At 35.5% G+C, this 17,123-nt stretch overlaps 6 protein-coding genes across 6 annotated transcripts; 3 read left to right on the top strand and 3 right to left on the bottom strand.

Moving 5' to 3' along the window:
* Positions 1-389: 389 nt before the first annotated feature.
* Positions 390-3,193, bottom strand: PHYBLDRAFT_172416 (hypothetical protein; the record flags this gene model as incomplete). The annotated part of the gene is made up of 7 exons (XM_018436793.1): positions 390-1,042; positions 1,187-1,326; positions 1,388-1,564; positions 1,691-1,862; positions 2,442-2,913; positions 2,974-3,043; positions 3,108-3,193. 7 exons carry the CDS (start codon positions 3,191-3,193, stop codon positions 390-392), a joined length of 1,770 nt encoding a protein of 589 aa, XP_018287200.1.
* Positions 3,194-4,166: 973 nt separating this feature from the next.
* Positions 4,167-7,458, top strand: PHYBLDRAFT_149562 (hypothetical protein; the record flags this gene model as incomplete). The annotated part of the gene is made up of 9 exons (XM_018432298.1): positions 4,167-4,331; positions 4,383-4,422; positions 4,539-4,597; positions 4,655-4,733; positions 6,266-6,350; positions 6,424-6,694; positions 6,753-7,019; positions 7,079-7,270; positions 7,318-7,458. The coding sequence occupies 9 exons, from the start codon at positions 4,167-4,169 to the stop codon at positions 7,456-7,458; spliced, it is 1,299 nt and encodes a 432-aa protein (XP_018287199.1).
* A 2,777-nt stretch (positions 7,459-10,235) lies between these two features.
* Positions 10,236-12,265, top strand: PHYBLDRAFT_172413 (hypothetical protein; the record flags this gene model as incomplete). Its single annotated transcript, XM_018436792.1, has 4 exons — positions 10,236-10,375; positions 10,450-10,613; positions 10,695-11,826; positions 11,950-12,265. 4 exons carry the CDS (start codon positions 10,236-10,238, stop codon positions 12,263-12,265), a joined length of 1,752 nt encoding a protein of 583 aa, XP_018287198.1.
* Positions 12,266-12,859: 594 nt separating this feature from the next.
* Positions 12,860-14,041, top strand: PHYBLDRAFT_172412 (hypothetical protein; the record flags this gene model as incomplete). Its single annotated transcript, XM_018436791.1, has 3 exons — positions 12,860-12,992; positions 13,077-13,394; positions 13,530-14,041. The coding sequence occupies 3 exons, from the start codon at positions 12,860-12,862 to the stop codon at positions 14,039-14,041; spliced, it is 963 nt and encodes a 320-aa protein (XP_018287197.1).
* Positions 14,042-14,252: 211 nt separating this feature from the next.
* PHYBLDRAFT_149559 (hypothetical protein) lies at positions 14,253-15,653 on the bottom strand (the record flags this gene model as incomplete). Its single annotated transcript, XM_018432297.1, has 3 exons — positions 14,253-14,302; positions 14,388-14,706; positions 14,853-15,653. The coding sequence occupies 3 exons, from the start codon at positions 15,651-15,653 to the stop codon at positions 14,253-14,255; spliced, it is 1,170 nt and encodes a 389-aa protein (XP_018287196.1).
* A 141-nt stretch (positions 15,654-15,794) lies between these two features.
* Positions 15,795-17,004, bottom strand: PHYBLDRAFT_149558 (hypothetical protein; the record flags this gene model as incomplete). The annotated part of the gene is made up of 5 exons (XM_018432296.1): positions 15,795-16,005; positions 16,127-16,349; positions 16,429-16,551; positions 16,710-16,790; positions 16,854-17,004. The coding sequence occupies 5 exons, from the start codon at positions 17,002-17,004 to the stop codon at positions 15,795-15,797; spliced, it is 789 nt and encodes a 262-aa protein (XP_018287195.1).
* Between the last annotated feature and the right edge of the window lie 119 nt (positions 17,005-17,123).

The raw sequence follows: 17,123 nt of genomic DNA, 5'->3' as shown, positions 1-17,123 counted from the left end.
AAATATCTGCAATAGAATTGTCAAAAAGTAATAATAATGTTTTGATTACTAATTATTACACTACAACAAATAGGGGTGGTTTTTTGTATTTGTGACTTTGTTTTTGACCTATAATAATTAAAAAATCACCAAAAATCCAATTTGAAACTAGAAAATCTCTGTTTTTTGAAAAGGTTGACAAAAAGCAGATTGACTACCTAAAATTAAATCTTCTGATAGACAAAAGTACATTTTAACTACAGATTTTACATTTTTAGTAAATGTAGATTGCAATTGATAACTATTAAAAGTCAGAGGTAAAAGAGAGAAAAATATCTAAACTTTTTGCTGGGAGGATAAAATATGTTAAGACAATTTGAAAAAAAATAATGTATTACAAGAAAAAAAAATTATAAGTCTGCAAGAGAACCAAGTGACAGTTTTGGGCCACGGTTAAGCTCTAGCCACACTACATATGTTGTTATTGTGTTTATAGTCATGTCCGACTTCACCAAACCAACTAATTCTTTGATATCTGCCAGGTGAACTACCATTAGCTTCATTTGCCCATTGTCTATTGCTGGTATACTATTTACCAAACGAACTGCATAAACATTGACAAGAACAAGTGGCCACCTCTTGTTGTTGAGCTTGTGCTCAAAGAAAACGACGACTTTCCCAAAGAAATCCTTGTAGACTGGAGAGTAGCTTTGCCCAATGTTGCGGTTCTCATCAACCTGAACCTGAAGTCTGACGTTATGTGCCTCTCTTACACAATTATAGTCGAGTGCAGAGTCAATAACACAACCATTTACAAATGCCTTACGGCTTGTTTTAATGGCTGCTTCAATTATACTACACTCTTCCCCCTTTGGTTCATAGAACTTTTGAAGAAGCTCTGGAAGACAAGAAATGCCTCCACAACTATCAACAATTGTTCTGTTCCTCAAAGGCCCCCAGAACTCAATGTCAGAATCAGTACCAACATTACTACCTTCTCGGTCAACTGGCCAACCAGCAGAGGGATTGTCATACTGAAAAAGAGTTGTTGCTGTTACTGTTGCTGTTGTAGTTATTGAATTTTCAACTCTCATCTATCGAATCTGTGTCAAGCCAAGCATGATGTTGCCAGCATTGATTCCAATTGCCAAATTACTCTTTATTGCTCGCAAGTATTCCCCAATCACCCTCTTGACAGATCACGCACTATATGCTCTGGGGGGACCATACACTTCTATCATTGTGGGATAATGCTGCAGGAGGTGCTGGTTGATTGTAAAGACCTTGAGCTGGACCTCTCCTTTAGCTAGCAAGGCTTCCAGATACACATTCCATGCGACAAGATTTCTAAAAAAAATAAGTTAACACAAGTTATAAAATAGTAATATTAATTATAATTAAAGCTTACGTTTTGATCAAGGTTTTCTCCTCTGCTGATAGCTCCCAGCTCATGAGTAGGTTGCATGTCTGCACCAGGTCAAGCAATGCCTTACAGGCAGCTTGGTCACAGACATGCTCTGCCACAAGCATGGGGATAACAAACAAGATGAAGTCAGCCCAGTCCACAGCCCGGAAGTACCCTGATCTTGTTGTGATGTTAATTCATGCATCATGGAAAGATGTCAGAATACTTCTTCTGGTTGACACCATGGCAGTACCAATTTCTTTCTGAGCAGCAAGGGAGAGAGAGAGAGGATGATCTTTTCCATACTTGCCACACACGAGCCCCCAGACCTGTTTGCCAATGCTGTGACAAATGCCGTGCATTTCATCTAATGCAAAGAAGAATGGATCAGAGAAGGAATCCAGTAAGGAGAAGGGAGATTGGCCAGTTAACCCTTTTTTGCTGGATGAGGCTACCTTATCAAAGTGCTTGAAACTTTCTGGTGTGCATATAGTGATAGCAGATGGTATTTGGAAATATTGGCCATGGCCAGGAGATTGACCCACAACGTGGCAGATGCAGCAGCCATCCTTACTCATATGGCCCACATGACAAGCCATCTTTTCCAGAGCTGGAATGTCGCCAGTTGTCATTAGTACATAGACTTTTGCACTAATATCTTCAGATGGTGTCTTCACAACCATTCTACCGGCTTAGAGAACCCAAAGTTCTTTCAGAACAGGCTCTAGGAATGACCAGAAGTTGGCAGGTGCTTTGGGACCAGGGATGATTGCGACTTGGATCATATGGCTGCACTTGTAGCAGATCATTGAGGGAAGGTTGAGGTTGATAACATGGACAATGGTTACCAAACCTGGAACACTATGGGGAGCAAACCCATCAACAGACAGTGAAATGGCGATGTCGTTTTCACCTGAGAAAAGATGCTTCTTTGACTGGTATGCCTGTCCGTCAAAGACATCGGAAATGCTGCCATCAGCCTTTTGCATATGATGGTGGCAATACAACATCTCTTTTCTGGTGCAGTTGTTGGCCAAAGCAACTGCAAGCTGTCTACCCAGAGGAAGCTGTATCATTGTGCTGGCAGGAATTGAATTCTCACCAGCATCTTGGCTTCTCTTGCTGGTCTTGTAACAGGCTTCATCACAATGTGGGCACTCCGTTTGCTGATCATTGTTGTACAGCATACACCCATTGCAGCAAACGTGATATGTCTCCTCATCGACACCAAGAAATCGAGAAAGAAGCTTGGTACCAAGGTAGGGAGTGTAAGCTCTGTATAATATCTCACTTGATCTGCTGAGAATTTCATTGAAGTGTTTTGCCAGACTAATGTGGGCCTTCTGGGAAATGCCAAACTCCTTTATGATCTTCATAAGCTCGAGATTCTTTGTATCGTCATAGCCAGGAACAGGAACAGAAGCACTAAAGTCATAGACCAACTGAGGAGGAGTATCGTCAATGGCATTTTCAGTAACATCCATAATTGCCAAATCATTTTCCATAGAATCCTCATGTTCAATATCATACTTTAATAAGGCAAACAATAATTAGTACATTGAATACATTTGTATATTTATCTTTCTTACCATGAGCTCATCAATTTCGTTGATAACGGAAGGAGTAATATCCTCGTTGATGCTCATGTTGGTGTTTTCTCTGTTTAATTATTAAAGAATTAATATATTTTATTTAGTTGCATCATTATAATTTGTAGACTTACTCCAAGGTTGAGCTAGATGCAAAATTCAAGATAAGATTACTCTGCTCAGAAACAGAAGCAACTTGTGAACCTTGGGTGTTATTCATCTCTTTATAAACTTTTTTCCAGGCACTGAACTTCACACTTGGCTACAAGTTTCTTGTTTGTGTAGTGTTTGTGGAAGATACTGCACTCGTGGTGGGAAAGCTTTGTGATTGTTGTGGTGGTTGAAGTTGAAGAAGTTTTTAAGAGGAAGAATTGAAGATTTGAAATTAGGAATGAAGATTCGTGAGAACTTGTGTAGGTTTTGTTTATTGAGAAAAATTTTGTATCAAAGTTTGACCAGGTTCCTACACTGAACTACTACTGCTATTTATATTGTTTTGGATTAGGAAAATTATATGACTGGGGTCAGGTAATCAATCCTATCTGAGCCTTAATCAGAGCAACGTGATCTTGGGATAATTAATGTATGATTAATTATATAAATGTGTGTAGTCCCAATGAAGTATTAACATCGAAAGTAAATGTGTTTATGAGTTATAATTATGCTTATAATAATCCACTGATGTATCCCATATTATGGTGATATCATCATATGAAATATCATCACTATCATGCATGCTAAACCTGTGTGTTAAATAATAAAGTAATCGGTAGACACCTTTGACTGGAATAGCTGAGGCCTTATATTATTTCCTTCAGACTTATTCTCAATTACAGCAGTAGTCAATACTCATTTACAACAGTGATTGTAGACATTTTGTTAATTTGAATTTATTCTTTTGAAGTATGAGTAAGAATAGAGATATTCGCTTTCAAGTCTGAACTCTTTTATAATGATTAACTTGAAGACAATAATGGCGCAGTAACTTGAATATAAGCTCAGAAGAAAAAAGTAAAACATATATATATCATGTCGTTATGTAAGCACAGTAAGCAAAACTGATATTCACTGAAACCAACCCAATAAATTCAAGCTATATTGCTATGAAACTAATAATAGATAATTGAATTTTTTTTCTTTATATCTTATTTTCACAACAACATCTTTTTTCTCAGGTAAACAATATTTGCAATATGAATGACACAGATAACATTATCGAATCTTTACTCCTAGCTATTCAGCTCCAGTTATCCGTCTTACGTGCCAATCAAGAACAAATTAAGATGGATATTAACAGCCTTGGAAATGAAATAATGATCAAAGGATCTCCAAAGCAAAATCTCTCTTTGTTTATTAATGTAAGTTCAACTCAAAACAGTATTGCTGAAAACTAACTTTAACTTCAATAGATTTCAAGTGGGTTTGTTTTCAAACCTGTGATCAACATTTGTAATGTCACTTTAGAACATGTTTACCAAATAATGAGTCAACATCTTGGAATCAAGGTTACAGCATAAAAAAAACAATACTCAGGACCTATACAAAACTTATATGTAATGAGTTAGCCACTCTTCCTTCTGTACAAGCTCTTGGCCCTCGTTCTAGTTGGGGTCCATATCTTCATGTGATTGAACAATGATTTGCAATAAACATGCAAACATGCTTAAGAGAATTAGTGTAGATTTCACCAGATGCCATCAAAATTGGGCATCCATTGCAAGAATCAGTCATCTCTGGAAAGACCGTCAAAGGAGGCAATTGTAAGTAACTATCCACTACAGTGTAAAGTAGTATATTTAATATTGGAAGTATATGATGTATTTGACTGTTTATAACCAATAAAAATGATGTATAAAATGTAATGTCTATCATAACAGCCAATAAAAGTGATATATAAAATGTAATTGTGTAGTGTAATAACCAATAAAAACAATAAATAAAAAATATATCCATTTAAGAAACCAATAAAAATGTATTTTTATAAAATACACTACAGTACAATTATGTCTTATCCAATAAAAACAATGATTAAGCAAGAAATATTTAAAAGAATCTAAATTAAAAGAATAATGAATTAGTAGTAACCAATGACATATAATATTTCAACTATACTTAAAGAAGTTTTGTCCAATTGAAAGACAAATATTAGCAAAAGAAAAGGTTATCAATATATTAATAGAATCTTAAAACTACTGGTAAGTGGAGATGTATTAAAATGCACATGAACTCAGGGCTGGAAAAAAGGGGAGAGGACACAAAACATGCCCTGGCTTCCCCTCCAGAACCACCTGTGAAACCACCTCTAAAACTCCTATTTTTTTGGCGTAGTGTTAAATAAATCAATAAAAAAAGTATAGAATAAAAATACGGTTGTTAGCATATGTCAAATCATTAAAATAAGTATTATACTTACATATTATAGACACGAGTTTATACAATAGGTAGTCAGATATAATTTGGGATAAAATTATATGGTACTTTAATAAAAAAATGATTAACGAGATAATTGAATATTGCAAAATAATTGCTATTATCTTTGACTGAACTGTGAACATATAATTAAATGTATTATACAAAGAATAAAGAAGTGTGCTTACTTTATCAAAACTAGCATTATAAAATTTAAAAAGATAACAAGTCAACAAGCTACTCATATTGTGTTTGAAAAAAAAATTACCTGAACCTCTCAGATACTTGCTAACAGTGTATTTTTTTTATGAAAGACATGTAGGATATGTAATAAAAAAAAATTATATAAATACGAATGGGTTAGTAAACGTTCAGTTTTTTAAAGTAAACTTAACAGAGTATTTAAAGTGACCAAAAAGATAAAACCAAAAGAGAAGAAAGTGAAGTAAAAGAAAAGAAGGGACGCAGTTGTTCCATTAAATATAAATTTTTAAAAAAAAATTAATATTTTTTGATGTGGGTGTATTTATTAAAACAAAGTAAAAATAAGCTTTGGCTTTTATGGTGATAAATAACAGCTTATCGTGTTCAATCTATTTAACAAAAATTGACATATTAAAAGTATCAGTAATATTAGCAGACATATAAGAATATTAAAATCAATAACTACTCTATAGCAAAGCATAAATATATTACTATTATGATATAAAACATATTTATTTTTATTCAGTTAAATAAAAACATAAAGCTCTCCTTGTGTTCCCTAAGAAAAGAAAAGTCAAACGTCAAGCCCAAATCAAACTTGGTATAAATAAAAAAAATATGTTTTAAAAGCTACTATACTTTATTGTTTACCATGCCAAGAAAATACACTTCTAAAAAGCTAACAAGGCTGCCAGAGCTACCACAACTACCACCACTACTACTGCTAATGATAATAGCAGCAACATTGATTCTGCTGAGCAAACGTAATAATATGCTGTTTCTTTTTCTAAAATAATATATTTTTACTTATCATAACCATTATGATCACTTATCAAGAAATGCTGGCAAGATTTTTGCTTTGATGCAAAAAAGATCTCAGGGGATTGATAATTCTGATGCAGATTTATCATCAAAAAGTTCTTGCTTGAACACAGTTCAGGTTTCATTAGGTGATGACCATACCATTGACGAGATTTACGAAAAAATCTCAGAAGTCAATACGTTTTTGCGTAGTGGCAAAACAACTATTACTTCTGAAGATATAGAAGCAGAAGCAAGCAAGGCTGTTGAACAAGCTCTCTCACCTGAATGCTATCCAGTCTTGGATGTAAGTAGTCAAGCTAGTTTTGTAGTTAAATGAATTACTCATCGTTGAATTCTTTTAGCAATTATTGCAATTGTACATACAAGAAGAACAGTTGTATGAGAAATATGATAAAACGCAAAGTACATATTTTGAGGCAAACAGACATATTATCAAGTCTGTTGTAGATTACCTTCGTAATCAGGCTGAGGGCAAACTCATTACACCAGGCAAAATCAAAATAAAGGTTTTGCGTTATATTTCAAGCCAAAAGTTGAAAAGAAAGAAGACTGGCGATCAAACTGCAGAAACAAACCAAGTTGAATGTCTTTCCCAAAGACGTGTTCAGGTAATAAGTGCATATTCCTTATTACAAATATAATAATAATAAAAGATAAAAATGTACAGATACAAAACAAAAGAGCTTTAGCCTTAGAAACAGATAGGGAATACTTTGTCAAAACGTATGGAGAGGGTCTTGATGACTTTCTTCATGCTGACTACATGTCTGACCTGGAGACTGATTGCGAAGTTGCAGACAACTCATCTTCTGCTGATCAAGTCTTTGGGCGATTTCGTTCAAGTTGGAGAAGTGAAAAGGTACAATTTTTTTAGTAATAATTAATGTTACTTATATGAATGCATAGGGTGACAATTTCATAGAAGAACTTGATGCTATTTATCAGAATATTCCAAAAGGTAGCCAGACACGCTCTTTTGACAGAAAGATCTTTGGAAGAAGAGAAAAGAAGCTTACCAATGCAAAGATGAAAAAACTGCCTTCTTAGGCAAAGAATTAAGACTAATAAAAAAGCCCTTTTGCAATAAAAAAATTATTTGAAAGAATAAAATACTGGATTTATAGTGATCTTTATTATTATATGCTAATATTCAAATTTTTTAGGTAAAGGTATTACTAGACGTTTAAAGTCACTTGTTATTGTAGGCATATATTTTGCTACAGCAACTGGTGAGTACAATTGGTAGACAAGAATGATGTTCTCATAAGTTAGCAAACTGGATAGTTCTTGCCACAATTCAATTTTTTTATTTTTCAGTGGTTGGACATTTCCTGACGAGTAACTTGCATACTATTCAACAAAGGCAAAAGTATAAATGACATCAATGTTATCAAAGTTCAATGTGTGTTGAAATAGATATAAAATGCGGCCAGGAAATGCGGAAATGTCTTCACTTTTCTTTTCAACAAAAAGGGCTTGAAAGTAAGAACCAGAAAAATACTGTTGGCCAAGAAGGGATATCTGCTTGACTTTTATAATACGCACTGTAAGAAATGGCAGCATTTTTAATTCTGCCAATGCAGATTACTATGTAAAAAATGCATACTTGCAGATTTGCTCTAAACCAATAGGAATTTAGTATTTAGCTAATAGTGTTACCTATCTCAGCAAATAAGAAGCATATATTCTTATGATTTAAACCCTATTTTAACCAATAGCTTTAGAGAATATCCTTTTTGTATTACAATGGTTTTTTATACTTTTGGGGATCAATGCCCTTATTAGGAAGTTACAGATACTCAAATTCATAAAAAAAAACAATTAAAAAATAGAATTCTGCTGAAATTATAGCTGAAAATTTTTATTTATTTTTATTTTTCCAAGTTGAAAATATTGGGAATAAAGAGCCTAATACGCGTCTAAGTACTTAAATGACTTATAGAAACATTGCTAGCTAATTGAAAGGCATTATATAGAATAGGCAGAGAAATGGTAGCAGTAACTGATATAATTTTAATTTATACATAAAGAAAAAGAAGAAAGAAAAAGGAAAAGAGAAAAAAGAACTTTAGTATTTGTGATTTAATTTAATTTACTTTAAATGACATACCTTTGATATTGAATAAACATGAAGAAATGCAAAGCCTTGTATTTTATGTTTTTTATACTAATAATTCTTTTATTTTGAGTATGCATACCTTTGATAGTCTAGATGATGTGAGCCTACTTATAATCGAAATGAAGCTTCATTAGTAATTAATAATTAAAATCTTTTAATATTAATAATACCTTTTCACTGATGTTTACATCTATGTAGCAGTACTGGCCTGTAACAATGGTATTTAGTATGCAGCAAAGTCAGAAAGTATCATTACTTTTATGATGATTAAAAAAATAAACAAAAAGTTAGTGTAGAGTTAAAAAGCACAATGTTTATTTTTGTAAAAAAAATCTAAGCTCCAATACAATAGTTGAATTTTGTGATTGTAATCATGAATTTTTGCTAAGTCATTTTTCGCCTTTGAGAATCCTGCTGTGATTTGGTTTAAGGGTGCTTGTACTTCAGATTGTGCCTTATAAAGATATTTTATTTTTGAAAAGGACAGAGATGATATTCCGCGCTCAATGATTTTAGCAAGCCAATAATATAACTGATATGTTTTTCATTTTCTAATATATTATCTTGAATATTCGGTGATCAAGCTTTCATTTTAACATCCGTCTCAATATGTCTAAATAGGTTTAGCAAGTCCTAAATTAGATATAGTCAATATAATTTTTACAAAGTTACACAATTTTTGCAAATGTGCAATTTTTTTTGCAAGTACTTGCAGATTTTTTTCTACAGTAACGATTATTAACAAAAATCTGGCCAGCACGGCAATCTGAGTACACACCCACTGAGATTTTTTTAAACTCAATGTCCAAGCTAGATTTAAAGTTGGCCTGACTAAAATTTCCTAAAGCGGAATATGAAGTGTCCGCTCGAATTTACCGTGAATGGAAAAAAGGATGGATACAAAAAATCTGAAAAATGGGGGGTCTAATAATTGCAATTATAGGGTTTCAAAAAATGTGTTTCAAAAAAAATGTTTCAAAAAAATGTTTTTATTTTGGTTTCAATAAAAAATAGTACTAGGATTACGCGCTCTATATACTAGTAGCTAGTCTAGTGTAGCAGCCTCTCTTATGCAATAGATTGGGAGATAGACATGGTAAAAGTAAAGAAGAGCAACTATTAAACAGAAACAAAGTATTAGTGTTATGACCTTTGAAGTAAATAATATGGTAAATTACCTTTTTATACTAGACAGACAGTGATATATGAGACTTACCTAAAGAGATGAGGGTAAAGTTATTAACAAAAGTAAAGGAAAAAACTGCTTGTTTAGTTATGTTAGGAGTAGACACCTTATAATACCACAACAGACAGCTTGGCATAGTTTGAAGTAACTTCCTAATACAATCTCATGTTGGAATCTCCATAGAATCTAATAAAAAATATATATTAGTATCAATATGAAGTAGGGCATAATAAATATATTACTTACTGAGGGTGTTCGGTATGATGGACGCTATCATCTTGTTAGATTACGCTTGAAACTTACCTTTCAGTCATGAGAAAAAAAAAGAAAAAGAAGGAAACAAGTAAACAAAAAAAAATTAGCTCACATTATTTCACATGATTTTTTTAGCAGTCATTTTTTGCATGATTAAAGATATGATACCTCGAATTAGTTTACGTTTTTCTACATCTTTCGTTCCAAAGATTTTTAAATATAGAAAATCACTTCACAACAAAGAGGAACACATTCCTCACACCAATGGCTACAGACAACCGAAAATTTGTGTGCACCATCTGCGAAACCAAAAGAGTGTTAGGGTCCTTGCAAGGCCTCAGAAGACATTATACAAAAAAACATCCAAACGAAATGGGGGAGTATGAGAAACTTCTAAAAAGAAGGTAAGTTAATCCTAAAAGTAGGATGAAAAATACTATGTAATGTAAAGCTGAAATTGAGTATACCTTAACATTAGATCTGCTATGTTTGATGGCCCTTCTTCTTCTGCAAGCACTGTCACTGCCACTACCACTGCCACTACCAACCTGAACAGTAATAATGGACCTGCCCCAATGGAATTTATTATTGAAAACCCTCAGGACACATATGGCCATGAAATCTCTGACGAAGACGAATATAGTGATGATCACATTCTATCATAAGTAAAAATTAGTAATGCAATATTGAAATAGATAATAACCTGTTTTTTTTGCTGAACAGTGATTCATCAGATGACTATTATGAGACCACTGACGACGAAGACATGCACCAGAGTAGAATATGATAGCCAGGATCATATCGCTAGAATGGCAGCAGAAATGAGAACCTTCCAATCTCTTTCTCATGCCATGAATGCCTACTCGAACGAAGACAGCAGCAGACAGATATTGTACTGGCCCGATGACTTTGCTGACATTTTTACTGGACCCACCCGTCCGTTTAAATCGAAAGTAGAGTTTATCTTACATGCTCTCTTCTACGGCAATGAAGATCTTGCCTCAGAAAGATCTATCAAGAAGATCATGTTTGCCATGAAGATGGTCTTGGATGTCCGTGAAGAATCTGGAGTAGCACTGGATTTTCCAATACCAAATGCTGTGATTAACTATCACAAGCAGAAAAAGAACCAGATCCCTGTTTTTCCTACTGCCAGTTTCGATGTTGTGAACCAAGACAATGAACGACATGTACTTTGGATGAACAAACCATCTGATTACATCAAGTTTACCATGACATGCCCCGGAAAATCATCTCAAATCTCGGCCCTTCCTGACTTCACGGAAAACCAGCAGTTGAATCTCAACCAAGACGAAAAGTGGAAGGAGAACCCATTGCTCCAGCACCCGATGATCACTTCAAACGGAATGGACTACTGGGTGGGTGATGTTGTCGAAGTCCAAGGCTCCCCGAACCAGTATCTTCTTGAGAAGTTTTTCACCAAGGACGGATCCATACTTGCCAATGCGTTCCAGGTTTATGGTGGCCACGATCCTCGGCTGAACCATCCTGATGATACACACTTCCTGCAGTTTGGAAACTCTACGAACTTTGCTGTCTCTACCCTGAAGTATACCATTGAAGTTGATAGGATTATGTCTACTGTTCAAAAAGACAGTGATCTTTTCCTTGGACGTGGTTTCTCTGTTTCTTATTCCCCTGCCGAAATTGTCACCTATGCTCTTACTGGTGTTAAATCTGACTTGTGGCTCAACAAATCCCATGTTGAAGAATTCAAGAGAAGACTTCCAGGCTCTGGTTTGATGAAAGTGGTTGTCTGCCCACTTAATCTCTATTCCGACAATACCTCCGGTAATTCAACAAAGCAGTACAACAAGTATGACAGTTACTTAATGTACTTTGCTGCGTTGCCACTTGAGACGAGAAACAAATGAGAAAATGCTCTTTTCATTTGTACCTCGAATCATACACTGAATGCCGTTGAGATGTTGCCCCCTATCATCGATGACCTCGTTAGGCTGGAGAAAGGTATTGAGATATATCCTGAGGATCATGGTGAAGTAGTTCTTATTGTTGCGCCCCTGTTGCTCTTTATGGGTGACAACCCTCGTCAATCTCAGCTTGCCATGCATAAGGGAACATCTGCCAAGAAGTTTTGCCAAAAATGCCTCATACCTTCGCCTCATATTGAACAGGGTTCCATCCCTGACGCTCCGCCGTATTCTCCATTTGACCACTGTGGGTCAGAAGAAAGAACGAGGGATTTCTTGTACGCCTTTGCCAATGTCAATTCCCAGTCAGAGCTATATCTCAATGGGTGCTGTTGTAAATGAGTATTGACTACTGCTGTAATTGAGAATAAGTCTGAAGGAAATAATATAAGGCCTCAGCTATTCCAGTCAAAGGTGTCTACCGATTACTTTATTATTTAACACACAGGTTTAGCATGCATGATAGTGATGATATTTCATATGATGATATCACCATAATATGGGATACATCAGTGGATTATTATAAGCATAATTATAACTCATAAACACATTTACTTTCGATGTTAATACTTCATTGGGACTACACACATTTATATAATTAATCATACATTAATTATCCCAAGATCACGTTGCTCTGATTAAGGCTCAGATAGGATCGATTACCTGACCCCAGTCATATAATTTTCCTAATCCAAAACAATATAAATAGCAGTAGTAGTTCAGTGTAGGAACCTGGTCAAACTTTGATACAAAATTTTTCTCAATAAACAAAACCTACACAAGTTCTCACGAATCTTCATTCCTAATTTCAAATCTTCAATTCTTCCTCTTAAAAACTTCTTCAACTTCAACCATCACAACAGGTGAGAATTGAGTTATATCAAGAATGGAAGTGAGGAATTTCTTAGACTCGAAGCCTTTGACCCTACCAAAGACATGCATGTCGAAATTCTCCACATTATTCCTCTTGGCCTAACGAAATACTTGATGACTTTTCTCTGGAAACAGAAGATGCTGACTACAAGTGAAAAGGGAAGACTCCAGGAAGCTCTAAACTCTTACAAGTCTTGTAAGAGTTACAGTTGAACATTCAGGAACAAGCTTCGCCACACTGGTTCGTTTGTTGGATGCGATTTCAAGGAATTGATTCAAGTCCTGCCTGGAATTATGAGCAAGCTCTTTAGTGACAAACCATTGGCAAGTTTGTTCATTAAAGCCTTGCATGCATTAGGCTGCCTGTCGTCTTTGGTGTACATGCATGGAGTCAACCGGTGCTTCGACTACTATATTGCCCAGATAAAACACGCTGTCACTGATGTAACAGATCTGCTTTTTCAACTGGATGTCCAGATTCTCCAAAAAGGATTTTCTAAGCAAGACTTCACGTTCAAGCCAAAGGTCCACCTTCTGCATCATATCACTGACAACATTGTTTGTTTCGGTTCCGTGCTGCAATACAAAACTGAAAATGGTGAACAGTTCAATAAGTTCATCCGCAAACATTTATTCAAGATCAACCGCCATTCCACCTCTTGAGACGTCGCTACAAGATTTGGCAAGCAATTCATCTGTCGGCATCTTTGTAATGGAGGATTGTATGTCGTAGAGAAACCAGCTGGTAATGGAACAAGATCTGTGAGAAGTTCAATTGGTGATTTTGTCAAGCTGGCCCCTGTCAATTTCCCATGCTTTAATCTCCATTTCTTTGGCTCTCGTGTCAACAGTGACAATTCCGGGTTGTCGACTCCCACTTTGTGCGATACACTTGCAGGTGTTTTTCAATCAAATGGTCAATTATTCCTTGGTCAGGTAAAGATCGTTCAAGCAAGAGACTCTGCAGACAGAATGAGGAAGGCATTCTTTATGCAAAAGTACCAAATTGTTCTGAACAGCAATATAAATTGCATCTATACCCCAGCCATGGTAATGGACAATTACAACAACATTGTGGTTCTGCCCCTTGGAGGCCTGGTTGAAGTCAACAAAGATGACATCAACATCGTTCAGGCTGTTGATATTCACTTGTCCGTCGGGTCTTCCAATAACCAAAAGATTCTCAACATTGCAAAATTCGGCATGTTCTGGTGGATGTTGATGAACATTGCAAAAATCTATTAAAAAAAATGACTTATCAAAAAAAAAGTATTTTTCCCAATGGGGTTTGTCCAATAAAATCTCTTCTTTTCCAGCTCTCTTCGCTTCTCCCCCCCATTTCAGATTTTTGTACCATCTAAAATTTTATCATGACACTTAAAACATTACACTAATCCACTTTTGGCTCATTTATATCAAATTCGTACACCCAAATCTGAGCCTTAACAGGTTCAACTTAAAATTGGAACTCTAAACCAATAGAAACAGCTGTACCGTTAGAAATTACTATAAATGAAAGAAATGTCAGTAGGTGTGTAGTGACCAAAAATATTGTGACTGTTGTATGCGTCCTTATAATATTGATATAAACACTCGTAATGCTCTTTGCACATGACAATTTTTGGCTCGACCTTGAATGACAGCACATCTGATGGCAAAGGTTCACATCCCATAACTGATTTTCGAGGATTCATAGAGTATTCAACAAATGTGGACAATATAAATGAGCTGCTCATTGAAGAAGGTTGCTCTAAAATAACTTGACTGCGAGTGATGCTATGTAGAAAATTAACTGTGCTTGCAGGGAATTTCTTTTCAAAAGATTGGATGTAGTTGCCAACGTACGCCTTTTCCAAGAAACGCTTCATCATAGTTACTTCGAATCCACCCTTTTGATTTGTGTCGAGATTCTTAAGCAACCCATTATATCTTTCAAAGCTGAACAACCAGAAAGCATAAATCAGACCAAAATTGTTAATACACTCGCCCAGATAGAGATGTAAATGCATGTTTGGAGTGACAGGGAATTCTTTATACAGCTTTTCCAACCCTTTACAGAACTATTGGAGATGGGCATAGGCACTGGATATGTCGTCAGGAGTAACAGAGGGTTTTGTGATAAACGGCAAGCATTCACAAAAAACATCCAGTTGGAAAGATGCTTCACTGGAAGAATGCGTTTCAGAACAAAAGGAGAGTAAATAAGGCACCACGATTTCCACTCGTCAGCTTTCATGAAAGAAAATCCATCAGCTATCTTTTTGTTGATACGTGTATAGTCAGGTGGAACAACAACACCATTTGCCAGATCTTGCATGGCCAACAGAGCTTGGTTGTCAAAGTACTCTAGCTCTTTCCAAATCTGCACCATGCGCTTGGCAGTTCCAAGAAAGAGATTGTGCATAGGGTCAATGATTGTACACCAAACAGGATCAAAGTATGTAAGCAAATGAAGTTGAGACCATCGAGTGCCATTGCTTCTTTTAAGTCGGGTACGCTCAGCTGCATTTTTGGCTTCCTTCCACTTATTGGCATAATCCAGATTTCTGGCCTTTGTACGTTTGATCCATGTGGAATATTCAAATCCAGAGAAGTCTACCTGGGTGGTCTCGGGTATCATGGTAAACTGACGTTGGCACTTGTGGCATGCACATATGCTTGCATGTCCTGTGAATCCAGATGTCTTTCTTGCAGCAGGAATATCACATGCAACACACATTAATGCGGCACGGACAGTTATATTTTCATTGCTATTATCGGACATCTTCACACCATTGTACAGTTCAAGCAATTTGTCAACAAGTGGCTTCAAGTAATTGTTCATACTGTCAGTGCTCGCTTCTTTTGGTCCTGGCATCATACCAACAAGAATAATGTTTTTTGACTTTAGACGTTCACTTCGAGGGAGATTGTTAATTGACAGATAAATGGCACCACTGGAATGAGTTCGTCCATCAAAAGGTTGGAACCAATCAATGTTTAGAGTCAACATTAGAGATCAGGCGTCATCAACAAATCGTTTGCCATTATTGTCTTTGATTTCGTTCCACATTGCGCCATTGTATATGTCCATTTTTGTTTCTGCAAGTGTTTGACGATTTCGCCAAAGGTTGATTCGGTATTCGAAATTCGGTGTTAAGAAATGTTGTTGTAAAGCGTGTTTGAGAGAACTGTACGGATACACCATCACTGGAGAAGAACGATTGCCACTTGTAGATTTAAAGAGGGCGTTGTTGCAGTTATTTGAATGAGTGAATAATTTGAATGTACAATTTTTTTGTGCTTGTGTTTGGAGGATTAATTGTATGACATTTTGAGCATGTCACATACACGGTAATTCCGCCTGTTGCTGTGTTGAAACCTGTGATGTGTTTCAAGCTGTCAATTGTCAAGGGAAGAGCACCAGTAAGATCAAAAAGAGAAAGAAGGATATTGCAAAATTCGATGAGGATCGATTCACCATTATCCACCAGAAACACCAAATGAAAGATAACAATGAAGATAGCCATAAAACGGATATAGACAGGCATATTGTTCAAAGGATACTGATGAGCTACAAATACAAACATTTCGGTTAGAGATCAAATCAAGTGCTATAATGAAAGAATTTTAGGGTTTGTAAAAATTCATACCTTGCATTTTCATCGAGCTCAATGCAGGATCCTCAAAGGCCTCGTCTTTCTCAAAACCAAAGCTTGTTCCGCCCTCCTTAATATCATCACCATCAATAACAAATGACTGCGGGCCTGCGTCTTCTGAAAAAAAAAATCGCAACCTCTTGGAGTAAAGGTACGTGAATTGGCTGAGTATATTCATTGTCGATTAATGGATTGAGAGTAATAGCATAATCTATAATAATAAAAAACTATTAGACGTCAACTTTTTTTTTCCGCTTTGTTTTTTTTTCTCTTACCTTCTTCATTGACATTAAAATCAACATCAACATCAGAATTATAGTCTATTTCCATACGATCAACATTTTCATTTCGCATATCTATTTAATTGAATAATTTATATTAAATTCACAAGAATAACATTTTTTAGTTATATTATTTACCCATTGCACTGGCTGCCAAAACTGGTGCACCATATTGTTTGTAATGTCGTTTTGCGTTTTGCTTTCTTTGACGCTTTCCAGATGGATTAGACACTGTGCACCGAGTGCACATGCAGATAATATAATCTTTTCTTGTTCGATTGTTAGACATAGTGATGTTATAAATTAATAAAAAGATATGGTTTTTGAGATTTTTTAATCATGGCCTTTATATAGTGAAAAATAAATTATAAATAGATAGAATACTGCTCCATGTCATGCTTCCACTTT

Source organism: Phycomyces blakesleeanus, assembly GCF_001638985.1.
Source record: "Phycomyces blakesleeanus NRRL 1555(-) unplaced genomic scaffold PHYBLscaffold_22, whole genome shotgun sequence".
Classification (NCBI taxonomy): Eukaryota; Fungi; Mucoromycota; class Mucoromycetes; order Mucorales; family Phycomycetaceae; genus Phycomyces; species Phycomyces blakesleeanus.
The sequence above is the reverse complement of the archived record's forward strand: the minus strand, read 5'-3'. Positions and strand labels throughout refer to the sequence as shown.